The following is an 18412-nucleotide window of genomic DNA, read 5'->3' as shown; positions in this document are numbered from 1 at the left end:
GAAAAAAACAACTCGTCCTTATTTGAAATGGAATTAGCGACGAAATATATTATGTCTCCATTAAGGATGAATTCTGAGACGGAAAAATATTTTATCCCTATTACTAATGAACTTAGGAACTGAATGTTTTCAATTTCTAGAATCCATCTATTTTTAGGATAGAATGTTTTCGATTTCTATGATCCGTCCCTTGTTTTATCTCTAATAGGGATAAAATATTTTCCCTCTCAATTTAGGATAAAATTAGGGATAAAATACCTTTCATTTTTGAAATGCATCTCTAATAGGGGCGAGAAATATTTTATCCCTAACAAAGATGAATTCATGGACATGATTTTGTATTTAAGTATTATTATTTAAGAAATTGCAAAATCATGAATTTTTTTGTGTAATTATCTATATTGGATGCTTTTGTTAAAAAGAAATGTAACATTATCCGAAGGGTTGGTTGTAAAACCTTAAAAGATAATAATAATTATAATAATAAAAATTATTATAAATAACACTTCAATATATATAATTCAATCACAAATTATTATAAATAATATTTTAAAAATATATAAATTATTAGAAATAACACTCCAAAAAGTAAATAAAGGAATTTTAAAGTGGGGAAGTTTTATAATGAAGACGATAAAAGTAAATATTACGAGTCATGGTAACTTCTTTCTTTCTTCTAAAATATAAACTTCATGAAAGTGTTATTTTGTTATTTACTTTACTCTTTCTTTTATTCACCTAATCGGTCCTGATGAGATACTGTGTTCCTATTTATTTTAAGTTATTTATTTGAGCAATTTATATTTCTACAGTTTCTAATTTTGTAATTTATACTTCAACAATTTATATTTTAGATTATAAAAAAAAAATTGTCAATTTCAGTAAGACTTACATTCCAAGTCTTTTGTGATATATACATATATAATTATAGTTCAAATACATAAGTAACGTTTCTCAATTAATAATCGAAAAATGTTACATGGGTAACCCAATCCGTTAGTACACACCCCTCACATAAAAATTATATGGTTTGAAGAGTAAATATTTGGTCACAAAAATTTTAATATCATGTAAAATATCATTTCAATAACTTAAGTTATTGGATGAAAGTTATAATATTAATTTTATATTTTATTTGTCCAACAATTATAAAATTTAAGCAAAAATATTATAATATTTAAGTAAAAAATATTACAATATTATGATTATTGTTTTTTTCCAGATAAACAGGATAAAGTGATGTAGATGACTCAAAATGGATCAAGTCCTTGAGCTACTGAAACTCCATATATAAAATCCACTCCATATATAAAATCCTCACAGATATATATTACATGATTTTATTACAACTATTCATTTTTTATTTTTCTCTTTTTTCACCCCATCCAATGTTGATACAACTCTTCAAAGATATTTGTGTACAAGACCTGGGTCATCTTAAGTTCAAGAAGGAAGGATATGAGGTACATTTCTCAATTCTAACCGTACATTTTTATTAAGTTATATTTATATATTTTTTATTATTATAAAACAAAATATATTTTTTGTGATTACTTATACTTTTAAAAATTATATAGTATCTCAATTCACACCAGGAAAATAGGGTAAAAAGTGTTTTAAAATACTAGTTCATCCAATGTCGATCTCGCCGGGACACTAACTCCTCTTTCGGAGGATTTGGCTTAGTAGTTAGACCTTACTTACAAGTTGACTTCTCTAACCCTCGAAATCCCCAGGTTGAACCCATGACTTCGGGTCAGAGGGATCATTGCATTTAAAAAAAAATTATACACGAAATGATATCGTTTGATGTATAAAAAAAATAAAAAACAAAACAAAATAAAAACTCGTTGTTGACTAGATTTAGAATTAAATCTGAAATCTTAATCGTTTCTCTCTCCCAAACCCAGTTTTCCTGATCTGGTGATCTCCTCCACTGTGGTTCTTCTCTCCCCACTGTTAATTTGTTGTGTCGCCTCCTCTCCTCCTCTATTTTCTATTGGGTAAGGGATCTTCTTTCATATATATATATATATATATATATATATATATATATATATATATATGAGGTAGGATCTTTGACACCGGTGTCAAATTTCAATTTTGACACCTCATCTGAGAGCCGTTAGATTAAAAAAGATCAATGGTGTCACATGCTTGCAAATCAGAGTCGTTGATGCTTTTTTATCTAACGACTCTCAGATGAGGTGTCAAAATTGAAATTTGACACCGGTGTCAAAGGATCCTACCTCTATATATATATTGTTGTAGGTGCATGAGAAGGATAATAATGACCTGAGTTTGATGATATAACTTTTTACTAACTCCGTTGGAATATGTGTTTTATACTTTGATTAGTTTGTGAATATTGACTTGTGAATGTAATTAGTTGAATTATGTTAAGTATATTTTGAATCTTTAATGTTTGGTGGTTTGATTTTTTTGAAATTTTTTATATAGAATATATATTATATTTTTTAATGTATAAAGTCGGGTGAGCGAAGTGATCCCATGACCCCCTGGTTGAACCTGTGACCCCTGATCTCGTCCAAGTCGATGGTCGGGCCGAATTTTTAAATACGGGTAAAAACTACATCTGAATTAATACATTTTTAAACTAATTTATTTTAGAATTTAAGAATAATTGAGTTTTAAGAAAACAAAAAAAAAATCTCATTTAATTGCTGTCTAAAGTTCTCATGCTCTAACTATAAAATAAATCTTTACTCAAAAGTAAAATTGGATACCACATTTTCTATTATTCCTTGCCTTTGATGTAATAAAATCGTAGATCATAATGAATGAGAAGCTCAATGGTTTTTTTTTATAGAGAGCATAAATTCTTACATCTTTTTGGATGATAGCTTTGGCCACACCTGCAGAGCTTTTCTGATGAGGTGAATGAGGCTTGCCAGGTGGAGGAACGGACGAGTGAGTCTCAGGACCTCTATAATCAATCTCATACATCTCTGAATCCAATGCTTCCAATCGCGATCCCCCTGCTAAAATCAAAATTATATAACATCAAGAAACAATTTAGCTCCATGACTTAATGATTGTATATATATATGCATGTATATAATTATATATAGAGAGAGAGAGAGAGAGAGAGGGTGAGAGAGTTTGTAAAAGATGCAAACCTCTTGAGAAATAAGGGAGAGTGAGGATGAGAAAGAGAAAGAAGCAGGTGGACATGCGATCCATATATGACATGCACAAATTTCTTGAGGTTTTCGTTTAAACCAATAGAAGTAAGAAGAGAAGACTATAAGGTTGTGTGATTTATAGGGAGGAAAAAGAAGGGGAAAGGTTTTAAGGAGTGATTAGAAGAAGTGAGGAGTATGTAGATTCACGGAACAAACATGGCCAAGGTACAACCAAGAGGCAAAGAGGCCCTTGATTATAAATTTCTTTGTTTTACTCTCATATTTTTTCTTAAAGCCTTTTGGCAACATTGAAACCACCACATACGACACAGCAATAAGTTGCGGGGTATCGACGTGGATGTATTGGTTTGGGACATTAATGCTTCCATAACTGATACCCATGTACATATATTTTTAACTTTTTATCTTCTTCTTTTTTGGTATCCTAACTTTTTATCTTATTCTTGAATAATCTTGGAGAAATTGGTAGGAAAAGCTAGGAATATAACGTAATGTTTGGGCAAGTTATATAAAAATAATAACATTTCAGCCAATTCCATTAATTAATTCAACTCAGTTTCTTAGTATAGGTAAATTAGTTCTGCACACTACTTTTGTTATACCTTTTGTTACACATACTTATTTGGGGGAAAACAAGAGATAAAGTATATCGGAAAAAGTATTTTTTATTTTATTATAACAAAAATGGTGTAAGGATGATATAATGAAAGTGATGTACAAATAAGATTGTTGTATAGAGACCATCTATAGTTATATGTTCCTATCAATTTGCTGAACGGGCCTTGGTCTTCAAAGAGATATCAGATATGAAGCATCTTTGGGACAACTCCATGTGTGTATAATTGAAAGGGACACACCATCTTGCTTATCCCGCTGGATTTCATGTTAGTCACACATGCTATCACCTATGTGTTCTGTTTCCATTAAGTTATTATGGAACGATAAAAACCGAAGTTAGAGGTTGTCACTTCACCAAACAAATTGTTATTGCCCATTTTGTTAAACAGAAAAATATTTTTGGAGTTACTAGATATAAATTATCTGCATTTACTCTTAAAATGATGTCGTTTTGAGATTGAAAGATTAAAAAATTATAATTATAAAAGACTATAATAACCCTGGAATAAATTAAAATTACAAACACACCATGATTTTCGCCTCAAAATGACATCGTATTGAACTTATTGCAAATAACTTATCTGTAGTGACCGCAGAAAAAGCGAACTCTTTGTTTAATTTTGCGTAATGGAAGAAAGGGAGATATTATGCTTACTATTGAAAATTTTATAAATTTTACTACTAAATTAATCTAACGGTTATAATTTACTGAGTACATTTATTAATTATTAATTGTCAATAAATTATAATCATTAGATTGACAAAAATAAACGGTAATTAATTCAATAATAAAAATTATAAAACTTCTCAGCATAACTGCTCCATGGAAGAAATACCCAACATGACTTGTACTTTTAGTTTTAGTTTTTATTTTTATTTTTTGGGCGCGGGGACTCAAACCAGAAAACGGAGTAGCATGCTGTTGAAAATGATTTTAGTGCTGAATTTCAACCACCCCTCATGTACAGATGCAATGTAAGACCCTGGAAATCATTTCTTGACATCTTTGGCATTGTTTTATAGCCACTCGAGGTCAGTTATGCTGATGTGTCAAAAGGAGATCCCATTGTAGGATCTACTGATTGTGTTCATCCACTTGGTAATAGAAGGTATGACTATGAGAGCATTTTCACTACTATTGTGATATTGAATAGTGGATATGACTCTCAATTATTCTTGAAAATATGTAAAACATAATTTTCTTTTCTTTCATCAGAAAACATGTCAATACAAACTGTTGTATACGTTTTTATTGGTGGGATGTAGGTCCTAAAGAAGTATATTAGATATTTCAAGAAAGGTATGGGCAACAATGAAAACGACCCTTCTGTTCCCCATTTTCAATGTTAGAAGTTGGATTCCATATTTTTACCTAAATACTAACAGCTACTAGGCTACCACTACTGAGAATATACCTTAAGTAACTACTTGGCCAGGCCTCCTGCTCCCAGAAAACCTGAGCCAAAGCCAAGTGATTATATATGGAATCGGGAAGTTCAAACTTTTGAATCCTACTCAATTCTAAAATGCAGCCACGTAAGACCCCAAATTTTCTTGAATTCCTCCTCATACTGACACCGGCTAGTGAGCTAGTATATATATTTTTCCTAGAGAACCGAATCTCCAAAGAAACATACAAGACTGGCCATTTTCATTGGAATAAATAGTGGGCCTTTCAGTTTCAATATATTCAATGCAAAAGATCACGGAATAAAAGCCTCCGGAAGATGGAAATCTCTGGCACCCCCGAAATCCAAACAAATGACACAGTAATTTGAGTTACTCATGAGAGATTGGTGGGAAAAAAAACTTGGGGGAAGGCTCTGAACTTCGATAATTTTTAAATAGCAAAACATTTGAGTAGAAGCCTTTGTAGAGTTTATTAATTTATACATGATTCAATATTTTTAATTAGTGCATGCTTGTAAATGGAAGTTAAAGATTTATATAAACTTGAGCAGTGGTGTTGCTGTTGTTTGAAAGCCACTAGTGTGTAACTACCTATTCTTGGCCATTGCCATTATGACTAGGACACTCGCTCAGTACTAACTTAAGTTGAATTGTTGACCCGATCTGATGACTCAAAAATCCCCAACTGGAGAATTAATTGACGACAGCAACTTCATAATTCCCCATACCTGAATGTCCTTAAGTTATATGCATTATTTTATTTTATTTTGGTAGTTAAGTTATATGCATTATGCCACTTCACATACATACCTGCAGGGGCACAGACATACAATATATATATATATATATATATATATATATATATATATATATATATATATATATAGGGTAGGATCATCTTACACCGGTGTAAGAATAATAAATCTTACACTAAATCTTAATCATTGATTTTCTACATCTAACGGTTAAGATTTATTAGGTCTCACTCATTAATTAATTTTTAATTCCCAATAAATCTCAACCATTGGATGCACGGAAATCAACGGTTAAGATTTGGTGTAAGATTTATTATTCTTACACCGGTGTAAGTTGATCCTATCCCATATACATATATATATATATATATATATATATATATATATATATATATATATATATAGGTAGGATCCTTTGACACTGGTGTCAAATTTAAAATTTGACACCTCATCTGAGAGCCATTAGATCAGAAAAGATCAATGGTGTCACATGCTTACAAATCAGAGCCGTTGATCTTTTCTGATCTAATGGCTCTCAGATGAGGTGTCAAATTTTAAATTTGACACTGGTGTTAAAGGATCCTACCTCATATATATATATATATATATATATATATATATATATATATATATATATATATATATATATATGATTCGATTTTCTTATATTATTTGAGATAACTATCTCTTTCTATAGACACATAATGTGGTGGGACACACAACCCATAAAAAAAGAAAAAATGATGACACAACTTTTTATGTGAAAAGAACATGCGATAGTTGTCTCATGTAAAATGAGAAAATAATATATATATATATATATATATATATATATATATATATATATATATATAGACACACACACACACAACATATGTAGTTGTAATTGAATAAAACTCGGGATAACATTGTTTTTCAAGTAGACATTAAGCTGTGTTTTCTTTTCTCTACTCTCTTCTATCCATATATTTTTGGTCTTTTGCACATTGCTATACTTATTAGTTATTGCCTGATGTTCTCTGAATAGTTCAATTTCCGTATCCCATGATGACCAATCATAAAATTTTATGTGCATTCAATTGCATTACGTACGTTTAGATGAATGAAAATTAAATCATTAGACATGATGCATTAGGTTAGCGTAACTATGTGAGAACTTTCCTAGTTCCCTTCCATTCAGAAATCTGCACAAGCCGTATAGAGGTTCTAAGCGATCGAGTCACCTATTCAGTTTGCGAAGGTTACATTTGTGGGATATAGAAGGTTGTGGAAGTGTAGTTACTTTTCCAACTCATACCGTAATTTCCAGAACTGAAAACTCCAGCCTTTTGTTTTTTTTCCTTGACGCTTTGATCAGCTGATCAGCGATCACAAGTAGTAGAAGGTTTTGGATATTACGTCACCCTTATAGACCACACTACTGGGACCAATCCCCATGATCAATGACACTTTTCGTTTTGACAATACATCCTTCCAACACCGTTCCAAATTTTGTCCGGTTGCAATTATTCAATATACACATTCACAGTACAAACTTGCTGAGCATTTGGAAGTTGTACAATTACTCTCATTTCAATGAGAATTTAAGCTCTAATGTTATGAATAACATAAAAAATATCAAAATGAATTAGATACAACTTGCACTTTAAAGCAAGTTGTAATAGTTTATGAAAAAATAAAGGAGAAAATCATTGTGTACTCGAAACTTATTAAGTCAGGCAAAGGCCGGACCGAGGTGGGGATAGGGTAGTGACCTCTAATTCTTTGGATAAGCTCCCATAAAGTTAAATTTACCCTATATTCTAGTAACTTAATGTGCTCGTGCGATATCAATAAATGATTATTAAATCTCACCTCAAACTCAATTATGTTCTAATCACATCTACTCTAAGTTAATTCCAATATAATTATTTCCTTGATTAATAATCAAATCCAAAAATCTAAACCAAATTAAATAAACAGTTGCCTAAGAATTAAAATTAAATTAATGAAATTATTTATGAAGGATTAAAAATTTAAAACAAATATGCACATATAGTTGCTTCATTAAACTCCTTCCCCAACTTTGCCTTTGTTTATTTTTTTTTAAATCCAACTTTCCCGTGAGGTGCAATACCTCAATCTAAGGGGGAAAGTAAAACGAGCAAATTACAACATCATGGCTTTTGTCAGGTTCAAATATTCTGTTCACTGGTCTCGTAATAGAAATTGGGAGTGGATCCTCTCATGTGAAAAAGTGGTCATGTGGTCATGCTATTTGATCACAATCACTCATTTAAAAATTATAGATTTTTCTCTCTCTTATCCCATCATCAAGGAGTGATTGTGATCAAATAATATGACCATATGACCACTTTTTCACATGAAAGAATCCATACCATAGAAATTAATGAGATTGACTGCAGTAAAACTCGAAACATGGACAGAAATGGACCACCCGTTGCCAACTACTAATTATCAAGTCTGATGTCACTTCATCCTGTTATAAATGCTATTCCACAGTTTCACATGCCATTAACAAACGCAAAATTTAACAATTCAATGCAACTCATCACTTTCGCACATGCACTTTATTACTCCTCTGCACTTTACTCTAGGAGAAGATACCAACTGGTGCACTTGAGTTTGTGAAAACCTACAGATCAATGTCCTAGGTTCACACTTGAGTGTGTTACGAATATTGAAATCACACCGAACAATAAAAATGTAATACACTCTGCGGAACAATTGTAGCTTAAGTGTGCCGATTCACAAAGATAGTGGAAATCTTTCTTGAAAAAACTAAAAAAAGGAATAAGGCTTCGATCAAAGTTATTAGACTAAAAAACCTATATCCTAGGTAAAAAAAAAACATCTTCCCCAGTTAAAACCTAAAATCTGGGTTGAAAATTTTAGAGGTAAATTTTTCATACAATTTACCGAAACTGCTTGAGCTAAATTGTAAGTAGCGTGAGTAGTGATTCGAATCATGTTAGAACTACCATCTTGAAAAGGTAAATAATTTTTTTTAGTAGACAAGTATGATAATATTATATAGCAATATTTTAAGATTATAATACGTACATAATTTTTCATAAGAGAACATTAATATAATAATACACAGATCTAAAAACAAATGTTATCATAATGAAATTTATGTATATAACATAATAAATATTAATTTTTCTACTCCATAATTATTAATTATTGAAGTAGCATAGAAACAGCTACTATTTATTTTATTACGGTGTGATCAGAATGCACAACTATACATTGTAATTATCTTTTTATGGCTAAAGAATAAAGATGAATTTGACATTGGTCCCAGTCCCAGAATTAAAATAAGGAAACAACTATACAAATAAGATGAGGTTCACTTCAAAGTCATAATCATACAACCCGCATTAACTTTCCACTTTGCACTTTTCCTACTTGGTGAAAAGTTGGTCAGAGCATCCAATGATACTTAAATAGTGAAATTGGACACGTTCGGATGAACGTTGTGCTGTCTTCTTACCAGCATAAAAAAGAATAGTTCAGAATCTGACTCCAAACAGTATCTCTGCATTTATTTATTTTTAATTACGACTTGATTATAGTATAAATTATTTAAGAAATATAATTGAAATTAATTTTACTAAAAAAGAAATTATTAAATAAATCACATTTAAACGCGCTGTTTAGCTCTCTATTTTTTTTCAGATAATTAAACTCCACCAAGTTCTATAGCTAAAACAAAAACCACACCACGTGAAAGCAAATTGCAGAAGTCGAGTCAGTAATGGAAAAAAAATTCAAGCTTGAGCAATGACAAGGAAGGCATTAACTACAGCTACCCATTCCCATTAAGGACATGAAGAGTGTATGAACTCACTCCAATGTTCTCATGTTCCCTTCTTTCTATGTATTCCACAGACACCTTTTTATGTTACCAAAGAGCCACATATACAGATTATCTCGTACAGCTCCAGGTGTCAAAACAAGCAATTATATCAAAATTGAGGTCTATATTCAACTCAGGAAACATTAATTAGAAACAAAACAAAACAAAACAAAACAAAAAAAGTTGAAAAAGAATTAAGCTGAGTAAGTAATGGAGATAATAATTGATTAATCAGAAATCATGTGAAGACCCAACCTTCTCTTTTTCAATAAATTATTTACCTCAGGATCAAGTCTATGACCGGTTCTTGCCGGTTCCGATTTGCACCTGGTCAGCACTACAGGACTTGCTGCAACTTCAACACTTTTTGATTTGGCGATTCTTTCTCTGAGTGAATCCTCAAGTTCTTTGAAAAACCTCGACTTTGGTTCCGTTTCGGGGTCCCTTTTCCCTTCTTGATCTGAAATTGACTCTCTCGGCGAACTGGGTTTCTCGTTGTCAGTGGAAGTGGATTCTGAATTTTCCAGCTCTGTCCTCTGTTCTGTTTCTTCGCTCATCAATGGCGAACCCCAAAACCTACTTGCCAAAGACGAAGATCTATATGGAGCGGATCTACATCTTGTCAATAACAAAGCGTTTCTCGGCGGCGTGCAAGAGTTGGAAGCAAAAGCATTAACTCTCTCTTCGTACACTGATTCTTCATCTTCATCTTCATCGTTAGACCTGCCCTGGAAATTTGACTCGGATTTCACTGAATCTTTTTTTAGCTTAGTGGCTTTTCGTCGAAAGCTTCCGACCCGAAAGAACCCCCATTTGGGCCAAACGGTGTTGGGTTTTCGGATCCACCAGCAGCGGCACCGGGTCGGAGCTCTGTCTCTTTTGGCGGTGGGTTGTTTGGAGGAGCGTCTAACTCGCACTTGGCCCATGCATGTGACCTTAGGGGAAGAGGGTTCTTGGGTTTCAATGGCGGTGTTGTTTTTCTTCCTTACAAACATGGGGCTTGACCTTGACCTACCTCTGCTCTTGCTCCCAGCATTGCTCCTCAAGAACCTCATCAATGGAGGAGGAAACTTGTCGGTTCGACCCGGACTAGAAATGGGTTTAGCAGATAGCTTCATGTTATTATTTGTTTGTTCAATGTGTGGGTTTTTTTTTTGTTCTGGGGACAGTTTGGTGAGTTATTGATGCTTTGTGAAACGCAATCAAGATATGGTCTGGTTGGGGGAGCTTGTCTTTCTGCAAAATGCTTTTTCCATTTTTGTTTTTTTCTTGTGGACTTTTTTTATTTTATTTTTTATTTTTTTATCTTCGCACGGATGGGTGATTCCACTTTTCTCTCAGGACTTTTTATTTTTTTTTGTATGTATAAAATTTCGGGGCCGTGAGCTTGTCCTTGTCCTTGTTCTCGAGGTCACTTATTGTTTATTTTTTACGTTTTAAATATTAATAAAATTATTATTCGCTTATTGATAGCTTATGAATATTTTTATTTTTTCAATAAGAAATGTAAAAATAATATTAAAATACTATTACGAAGCTGAACTGGAGGCCGTATCTGAAGGCAAAATTATATTAATAATATAGGAAAAGTATGTGTCATATTTTAAAGGTTATAAAATTATGTCATTTTAAGTGAAAGAAAGAGATAGATCATGAAGAAGAAAGTGAACAAAAAAAATAAAACCACGAGTAAAATGACAAATTGTATCATTAAAAAAAAAAAAAAAGACAAACAATTTTCCGTAATCGTATTTGTGAAGAAGGATCAAATCATGTGCATTCTCAGGACCTCAGCAAAACTATTCGAACCAATGTTAGCCGTTGGATCTTCCTGAGAGTGTGACTTGTATTAAAGGAATTAAATAATTTTGCTATACAAACTTCTTACGGATCTTCATAATCATGCCATGCTTTTACACAAGGACAAATCAACAGGTGGGGTGGGGTTCACATGCAATTAAGTATGGGTTTTATTAATCTCATGTTAAAGGAGATAGTTATCTCATGTCATAGAGATAAATTTATGGGCTCCACCACCTGAAAAAAGAAAAGAAAAGAAAAGAAAAAAGGTGGCACAGTTATCGAAGGGTGTGTAGGAGAGAAAATGTATCTTATGTAACATAAGAATAGTTTTTCCCATTAAGTATTAACTCAGAATAGTAGGCGATTCAAATTTGGTTTGAATTTTTTTTTTTTTAACGTATGGATTAATTTTAGTTTTACACTTTCGCTTAATTTTAATGTGCTATATTTACTGTTACTGTATCTTTTACTTTGGATTTTTTCCTAGATAGTAAATACCAAAAACAAAAAAACTACTTAAAAGATAGTAAAATATTTAAATGAAGTTATTTTAAATCGTGTCAAACACTACATGAAATCTTTACCATAAAAAAAACACTACGTGAAATATGGTTTTACAGATGTGATATGTCTATATATATAAAACAAGAAAAATGTTATATTTATAAAAAAAATTGTTTACAAACTATAGTATGTCTTACCGGTAAGATACTCTTGAGTGAAGTCTTATTGATAAGACATAGCGTAGTTTATAAATTTATAAGAAAAAAAAATAAGTTTATCAAGATAACCCTCCTCATAAAGTAATATCATTTTAAAACTCTCCTTTTATTTTGGCTATCATTTTTTATATTTTTTTATGTAGTCGTGTTATTTTAAAAAAAATTATGCTAATTCTAGGGATAAATATATTTAATTTTAATTTGCGAAAAAATCAGAGAATTTGAGTAAAAAAAATTAAATCATGAAATTAGCAGCTCACACCATTTATGAATTTGTATTAAAAATAATATTTTTGTATATTATTATATAAAAATTAAATAAAATTACGGATAATATTCAAATGATTTTACATGTTAGTTAAATCTCTATCTGATAATTTTTCATTTATTATGTTATTGTTAGGATGCAGTTATTTTTGAATGGGAGTAAAGTTTCACTACATTATATACTTCTTTTATAAAATTAAAAATATGTGAAACATTAAAAATAAAAAGGGAAAAATAAATCTTATGTTGCAGGAGAATTCTAATCTTATGTTATAGATACATCAAGTGTAGGACCCATTTATTTAAAAAAATGATTCGTTTTTTTGTAATTACTGGAGATAAGTTAGCTACAGTAAGCCCAATACGACATTGTTTTGGAGCGAAAATCATAGTGTTTTTATAATTTCAATTTATTTCAAGGTGATTATAGTCTTTATAATTATAATTTTTAATATTTCAATCACAAAACGAAGTTATTTTGAGAGTAAATATAGATAACTTATCTGCAGTAACTTTAGAAATATTTGTCTGTTAAAAAACAAAAACAAAATGAGTGCCACACATTTTTATGATGTGTAGGAAGAGTTTGTTTTCTTATGCAATATAAGATAAAATAAAACAAATAAAAAATGAGTAATTTATTTATAAGAAAATTATTTTCTCCAATTGTAAGAGATAATTATCTCATATCACAAGAGACGTAAAAAGACGTGCCTGCAATTTTTTTTTTCCTTACTTTATAGGCTTTATATTTCTTGTGAGTATACGAAAAAAAATTCTCTCTCGTTAAATTAGAGAAATATTATCCTTATTTATAAGTGTAAAACTGAATTGTTGATTCGTGAAAATTTATTGGTTGAATGGAGACCGTTTATTTTGATGTATACAGATTGATTGATGGATGGATTATACTGTAAAGAAGGGTCAGTCAGATACATGGGACAGTCCTGATACGGGAAGAAAAGGAGAAGAAAGAACAGAAGAAGCAGTGCAATTGTTTCAAAGAATCCAGTCCATTCTGTCGTTTAAAGCAAATTTATGATTTTTTATTGGATTGTTTTTTTTTTTTTTCTTGATCCGATGAAATATGAATGGTGCGATGACTTTTATTTATGAGTGCAATATTTTTCACATGTGTGGAATTTATATTTTTTTCTTTTCACATAATTCTTTTACCTCATATAATTTTGTATGTACAAAATAGTGGTTAAAAATTTAGATAATTTATATAAGGTCATAAATTTAAACTTCAATATTATCATTATAATAAAAAAAAATAGATACTCGGTATTTCAGTTGTGGTTCGATTCAGCAATTGCCTCTTCAGATTAAAATACATTTATTTAATCATGTATTCAAATGTTTTGCAAGATTTCCGTCCCTGGTATAGCAACGAATAGCCATCTGCAGCATTCTTAAAATTTAATTTATTAGCCATTGGTGCAGCTCAGTTGGTTTCTTGGCGCTGAGTTAGTGGGGTTGGACATGTGTTTGATTCTCGCTGAATGCATTCTTGGGGAGGGGGCTGAACCTTTAGTCATCACTGACCCCGCACTCCGGATTAGTCCCATAGCCGGCTCAAAGAGTCGAAGCTTGTGGAGATACTGGAGGGAGCCAACTCGCCTTAAAGAAGTAATTAGGGTTGGATAACTCAAAAAAAAAAAAAAAAATTTAATTTATTATGTTTTCCAAAAAAAAATAAAATAAAAATTATTACTAATATTTGAGACAAGAGTGTAGTGACTGATTATAGGCTGGCATGAATTATTTTTTCATATTGGATAAGAAAAAAATGGAACACTGAACCAAAATGTAACTGTTTATTAAATTTTTTATCTAAATGCAACACGAACAGTGTTATTTTTCAATCTGTCACGGAGGCAAGTTCGCTACCCGATGTAGCGACCTTGTCCCGTGGCAGATTGGGAAATAACATGGTTTACGTGACATTTACATAAAAAACTTGGTGGAGTGACATTTTAGTCGGTGTTCCAAAAAAAAATACAATTCTCTAAAGTAAAACGCAAAGCCCCACCACCATGGCCTCACGCCTCTCCGTACTGTCTCACCACAGACTCTTGTCAACGTTTCTTTACAACCCTATCCTTATGGCACTTCAAAGAATCACGCAAAATCTCAATACAATTTAGTGATTTCAGTGTATATCCTAGTTTTGCGGGAGAAGTAATCTCCCAACGAGTGAACATAAAAGTCAAAAGGTTTTCAGTTTCGGTCACCCTCTCGTCCTTCTGTCACTCGTGAAGGTAGCTTGAGCAAGAAATTGGAATGGCCATATGGCCCACGATACAAGTGCAAACCCATCTGAGACCTGTCCAGCCCTAGGAAGTAGACGTTAAAAATATAAAATCCTCAAAGATCTATTACTATATATAATTCACATGTCCATACTTCAGAGAACAGCACTACATGGGTTGCATCTTTTATGTATTTAAAATATGAATATGGGTCAACTTGAGATCTGGTACTTGTGGAATTGTAAATTATGAATAACCTAGTACGAGGTGCTAAATTTTATTATTATATATTAACCAAAATAATATATGCATATACCACATAAGGCCCAATAATTAAATTACAATCTGATGGGATCTAGATAGTTTGCCTACAAAATTACCGTTTTAGATGTCAACATAAAAGGTTCTTATTTTGTATGCCCGCAGAGATCAGAGCCACTTCACGGGTAATATAGATTCAGAATCAATAGGTCTGTTCACAACAACAACTGATTGCTTTGACTCCGAGTCTATAGTACTGGAGTCCCAAACGCTGTCTCCATTGCGAGCCTCAATTTCATGAGAAACAATGGCCAATATTAAAGTTAGATATACATAATCGGTTAAAAAAAATTAAAACATTACTATTTTAATGAGAACAGGTTGGAATTAAGTTACAGATCTATTGCACTCAGTCACGCCCAAAATAGACGTGACTACTCGTGCCCAAATAAGGCGTCACCCAAGCATGGAGCACACCTAAAAAAGGCATGAGCACTCTCGCCCAATTTGGACGCAAGTCAGTATGCTTATATATATCCTCATTTTTTCACTTTTTCACTTCACGTCATCTTTCTATCTTCTATCTAGGATTTTGCTTTGACTTCTCTTTAGATTTCTCCTTGAGTTTTTTGCACCGAAGCTCTGTCAGTCCGGTAATTCTTAATATTTGTTTCCTATATTATTGAATTATAGCAAAAGATATGTTATACTAGTGACCAAGGAAATTGATAGTGACTTGAGAAATGGTTAACAACTTATTGTATGAATAGAGTGACACAGGATATAGTTTTGCGACATGGTTACTGATTTATAACATGCTTAGTGACTTGGGTTATAATTAGTGACTTAGGAGAATTATAATAACTTATTATATATGCATAGGAAATTCTATTCATTCTTAATAAATTAGATTATGCATACATACATACATACATACTTTTAAGATGACTATTAATTTTGATCGTAGTTAGTCTAATTTATTTGTATAGTGACTTAGGGCATACATGACGAATATATTATGCTTAGTGACGCTCATTAAATTTTATAAATTTTTATTTGTAATTTAATATATTTTTAAATATTATACTAGACATGTAAATTATTTGAAATTAAATTAATTACAACAATCAATTTGTAGTTTTTCATAGTATATTATTATGGCTGAGTCCTCAGCATCCGAGTCTCCTCGGTATGCATCTGAGCACGAGCCTAAGCCTACCGATCCCACCACACATGTGCTTCCAAGACCGTACAAGTGGGAAGTACTCTGGAGGCAAAGACAACACACACACGTTTCACAAGCCGTGTGGATCGAGGACAAGATTCAAGCACTGAAGACTCGACGTGGTAAACTGCAAGGGGAGTAGCTCCTGATGATATTCCAGACGTGGTCGCAGAGTACCTAACACAGGCCAAATTCGTACATGTTGCATGCATCCAACATATTCAAGTATGCATTTAAGAATGTAATATATTATAGTGTGTTTAAATATAGTCTTTGTAAATTAGTGTATTTGAACCTATGAATTGATAATTGTCAGTATGTATTTCAGATTAATCCGCCCTTATCAGTGTTTTGGTCGAGAGGTGGAGACTAGAGACACAAACTTTTCACATGAAGCAGAGCAAGATGACCATTACCTTGTAGGACGTGGCAGCTATCCTAGGATTGCCTACTGAAGAACAAGTGGTTACCGGACCTACTTCTAGAGATTAGCCGACCGTGTGTAACAAGGTTTTTAGTCATGATCTAGATGAGGCCATTGAGCTCTCTGCTAGCAATATACGACTTTCGTACTTTGATAGACTGCATGCACATTGAAATCTCTCTCAAAATTTCTCTCTCTATTTCAAGGTTTTCTCGTTTCTCTCACAAGTTTAGTTTCTATATCTTTTTATTTATACATTACTAGTATAGCTTAGTAAATGAAATACCGGGATAGATGACATATTTTATTTTTGATATATGAATTAGTATAGATAGCAAACTCTAAGATAGTTGATATTTTATTTTATATTTGAAATTAAAATTATAAATAACATTTTGGTGTCCTATGAGATCACTTTCCAGAACAACACCTTCGTCTACCTCTTCGTCGAAGCTGTCCGTACTCCACGTCGGCTTATACTCATCTTGGGCAGGAATCATTTTAATTGACATTGGTAGGGGTGGGGTGACACATACCTATCTTCAGGATTAACCAGTGGTTTCCTATTAATGTTGATGAAGTGAATGGAAGGGAGCGAATGCTGACTACTTGACTGTCCACCGAAGTCTACTTCTGCATTCAATTCAATAAATGTGGATTCTCGATCATTTTGAAATGCATCTACTATTAACGCGACATCTTTATCCTCGATAATTTCTACAGAAACCCAACTATCTTTACCCGAGGCATATATAGCCGTCAACCGATACAGAGATTGACCCCGTTGTAATCTCAACTTCTTGTATATTGACTTCTTCAGATCATTATAACTACATCGGGGGCTTATGCTAAGCATTTTCGTATCTCCTTCAAAATCTTGACCATTAGGACCAAAATATCCCCTTCCATTGAAGTATACAATGGCAATTATTGAGTCCTTGTCATCGTTCATTTTCTAAAAGTTAAAACAAAAAGACAGCAGGAAGAAATAACACTGAAAACTGACTCGGGAGAAATCAGAGGAACTTTATATATGTTGCAACCGACGAATGCATGATATGGGGAAAGGGGGGATTTCATATTGGACTAAACTCGCTGGACAGACTAGCGAGTATTGTACACGTGGTTGACACACCTAACTAAACTCATCGTCAGTTGCAGCAAGTACACTACTCGCTGACACTAACAAAGAGTTTATGGGTGTGTGTCATGTGTCCTGTTGTTGAAAACAAACTGAGCACTTTGACCATCATACTTGCTGCAACTAGTAGCGAGTTTGGTGGCCAAAGGAAACGTGTCACATGATCACACTGTACTCACTGGTTGTTGTAGCAAATTTTGCAACGTGACATTTTGAAAAAATTTGTGACCCCGTGACATTCCGGTATATTTTATTCAAAAAAGGGAACACAGTGGTCAACGTGTCCAGTATATAAAATATTGTTATTCTATATTTCATCATCAACAATATTGTTCTATATTTTGTCCTTTAATATTTATTCATCATTTTATTTGATGCATACTTCGTAATTTAATTTGATACTAATTGTTGAATTTCAGAATCATACTTGATTGTACACTTAAAATCAGATCAAAAAGGGTAACGTACCCTTTTGAACAAGGGTTGAATTTCTTAAAGGAAT

General features: G+C 32.2%; 1 protein-coding gene across 1 annotated transcript; it reads right to left on the bottom strand.

Annotated features, from left to right (window-relative positions):
* Window positions 1–9685: 9685 nt before the first annotated feature.
* On the bottom strand, window positions 9686–11148 carry LOC133285277 (uncharacterized). Its single transcript, XM_061482487.1, has one exon. It carries the CDS (start codon window positions 10928–10930, stop codon window positions 10040–10042), a length of 891 nt encoding a protein of 296 aa, XP_061338471.1. The 5' UTR covers window positions 10931–11148; the 3' UTR covers window positions 9686–10039.
* Between the last annotated feature and the right edge of the window lie 7264 nt (window positions 11149–18412).

This window comes from Gastrolobium bilobum, unplaced genomic scaffold (assembly GCF_033153095.1).
Source record: "Gastrolobium bilobum isolate Gb01-03AN ecotype WA unplaced genomic scaffold, APGP_CSIRO_Gbil_v1 utg27523, whole genome shotgun sequence".
Lineage (NCBI taxonomy): Eukaryota > Viridiplantae > Streptophyta > Magnoliopsida > Fabales > Fabaceae > Gastrolobium > Gastrolobium bilobum.
The sequence above is the reverse complement of the archived record's forward strand: the minus strand, read 5'-3'. Positions and strand labels throughout refer to the sequence as shown.

Excerpts from the sequence above, each read along its gene's own strand:
- LOC133285277 (XM_061482487.1), bottom strand. The coding sequence starts at position 10,930 with ATGAAGCTATCTGCTAAACCCATTTCTAGTCCGGGTCGAACCGACAAG.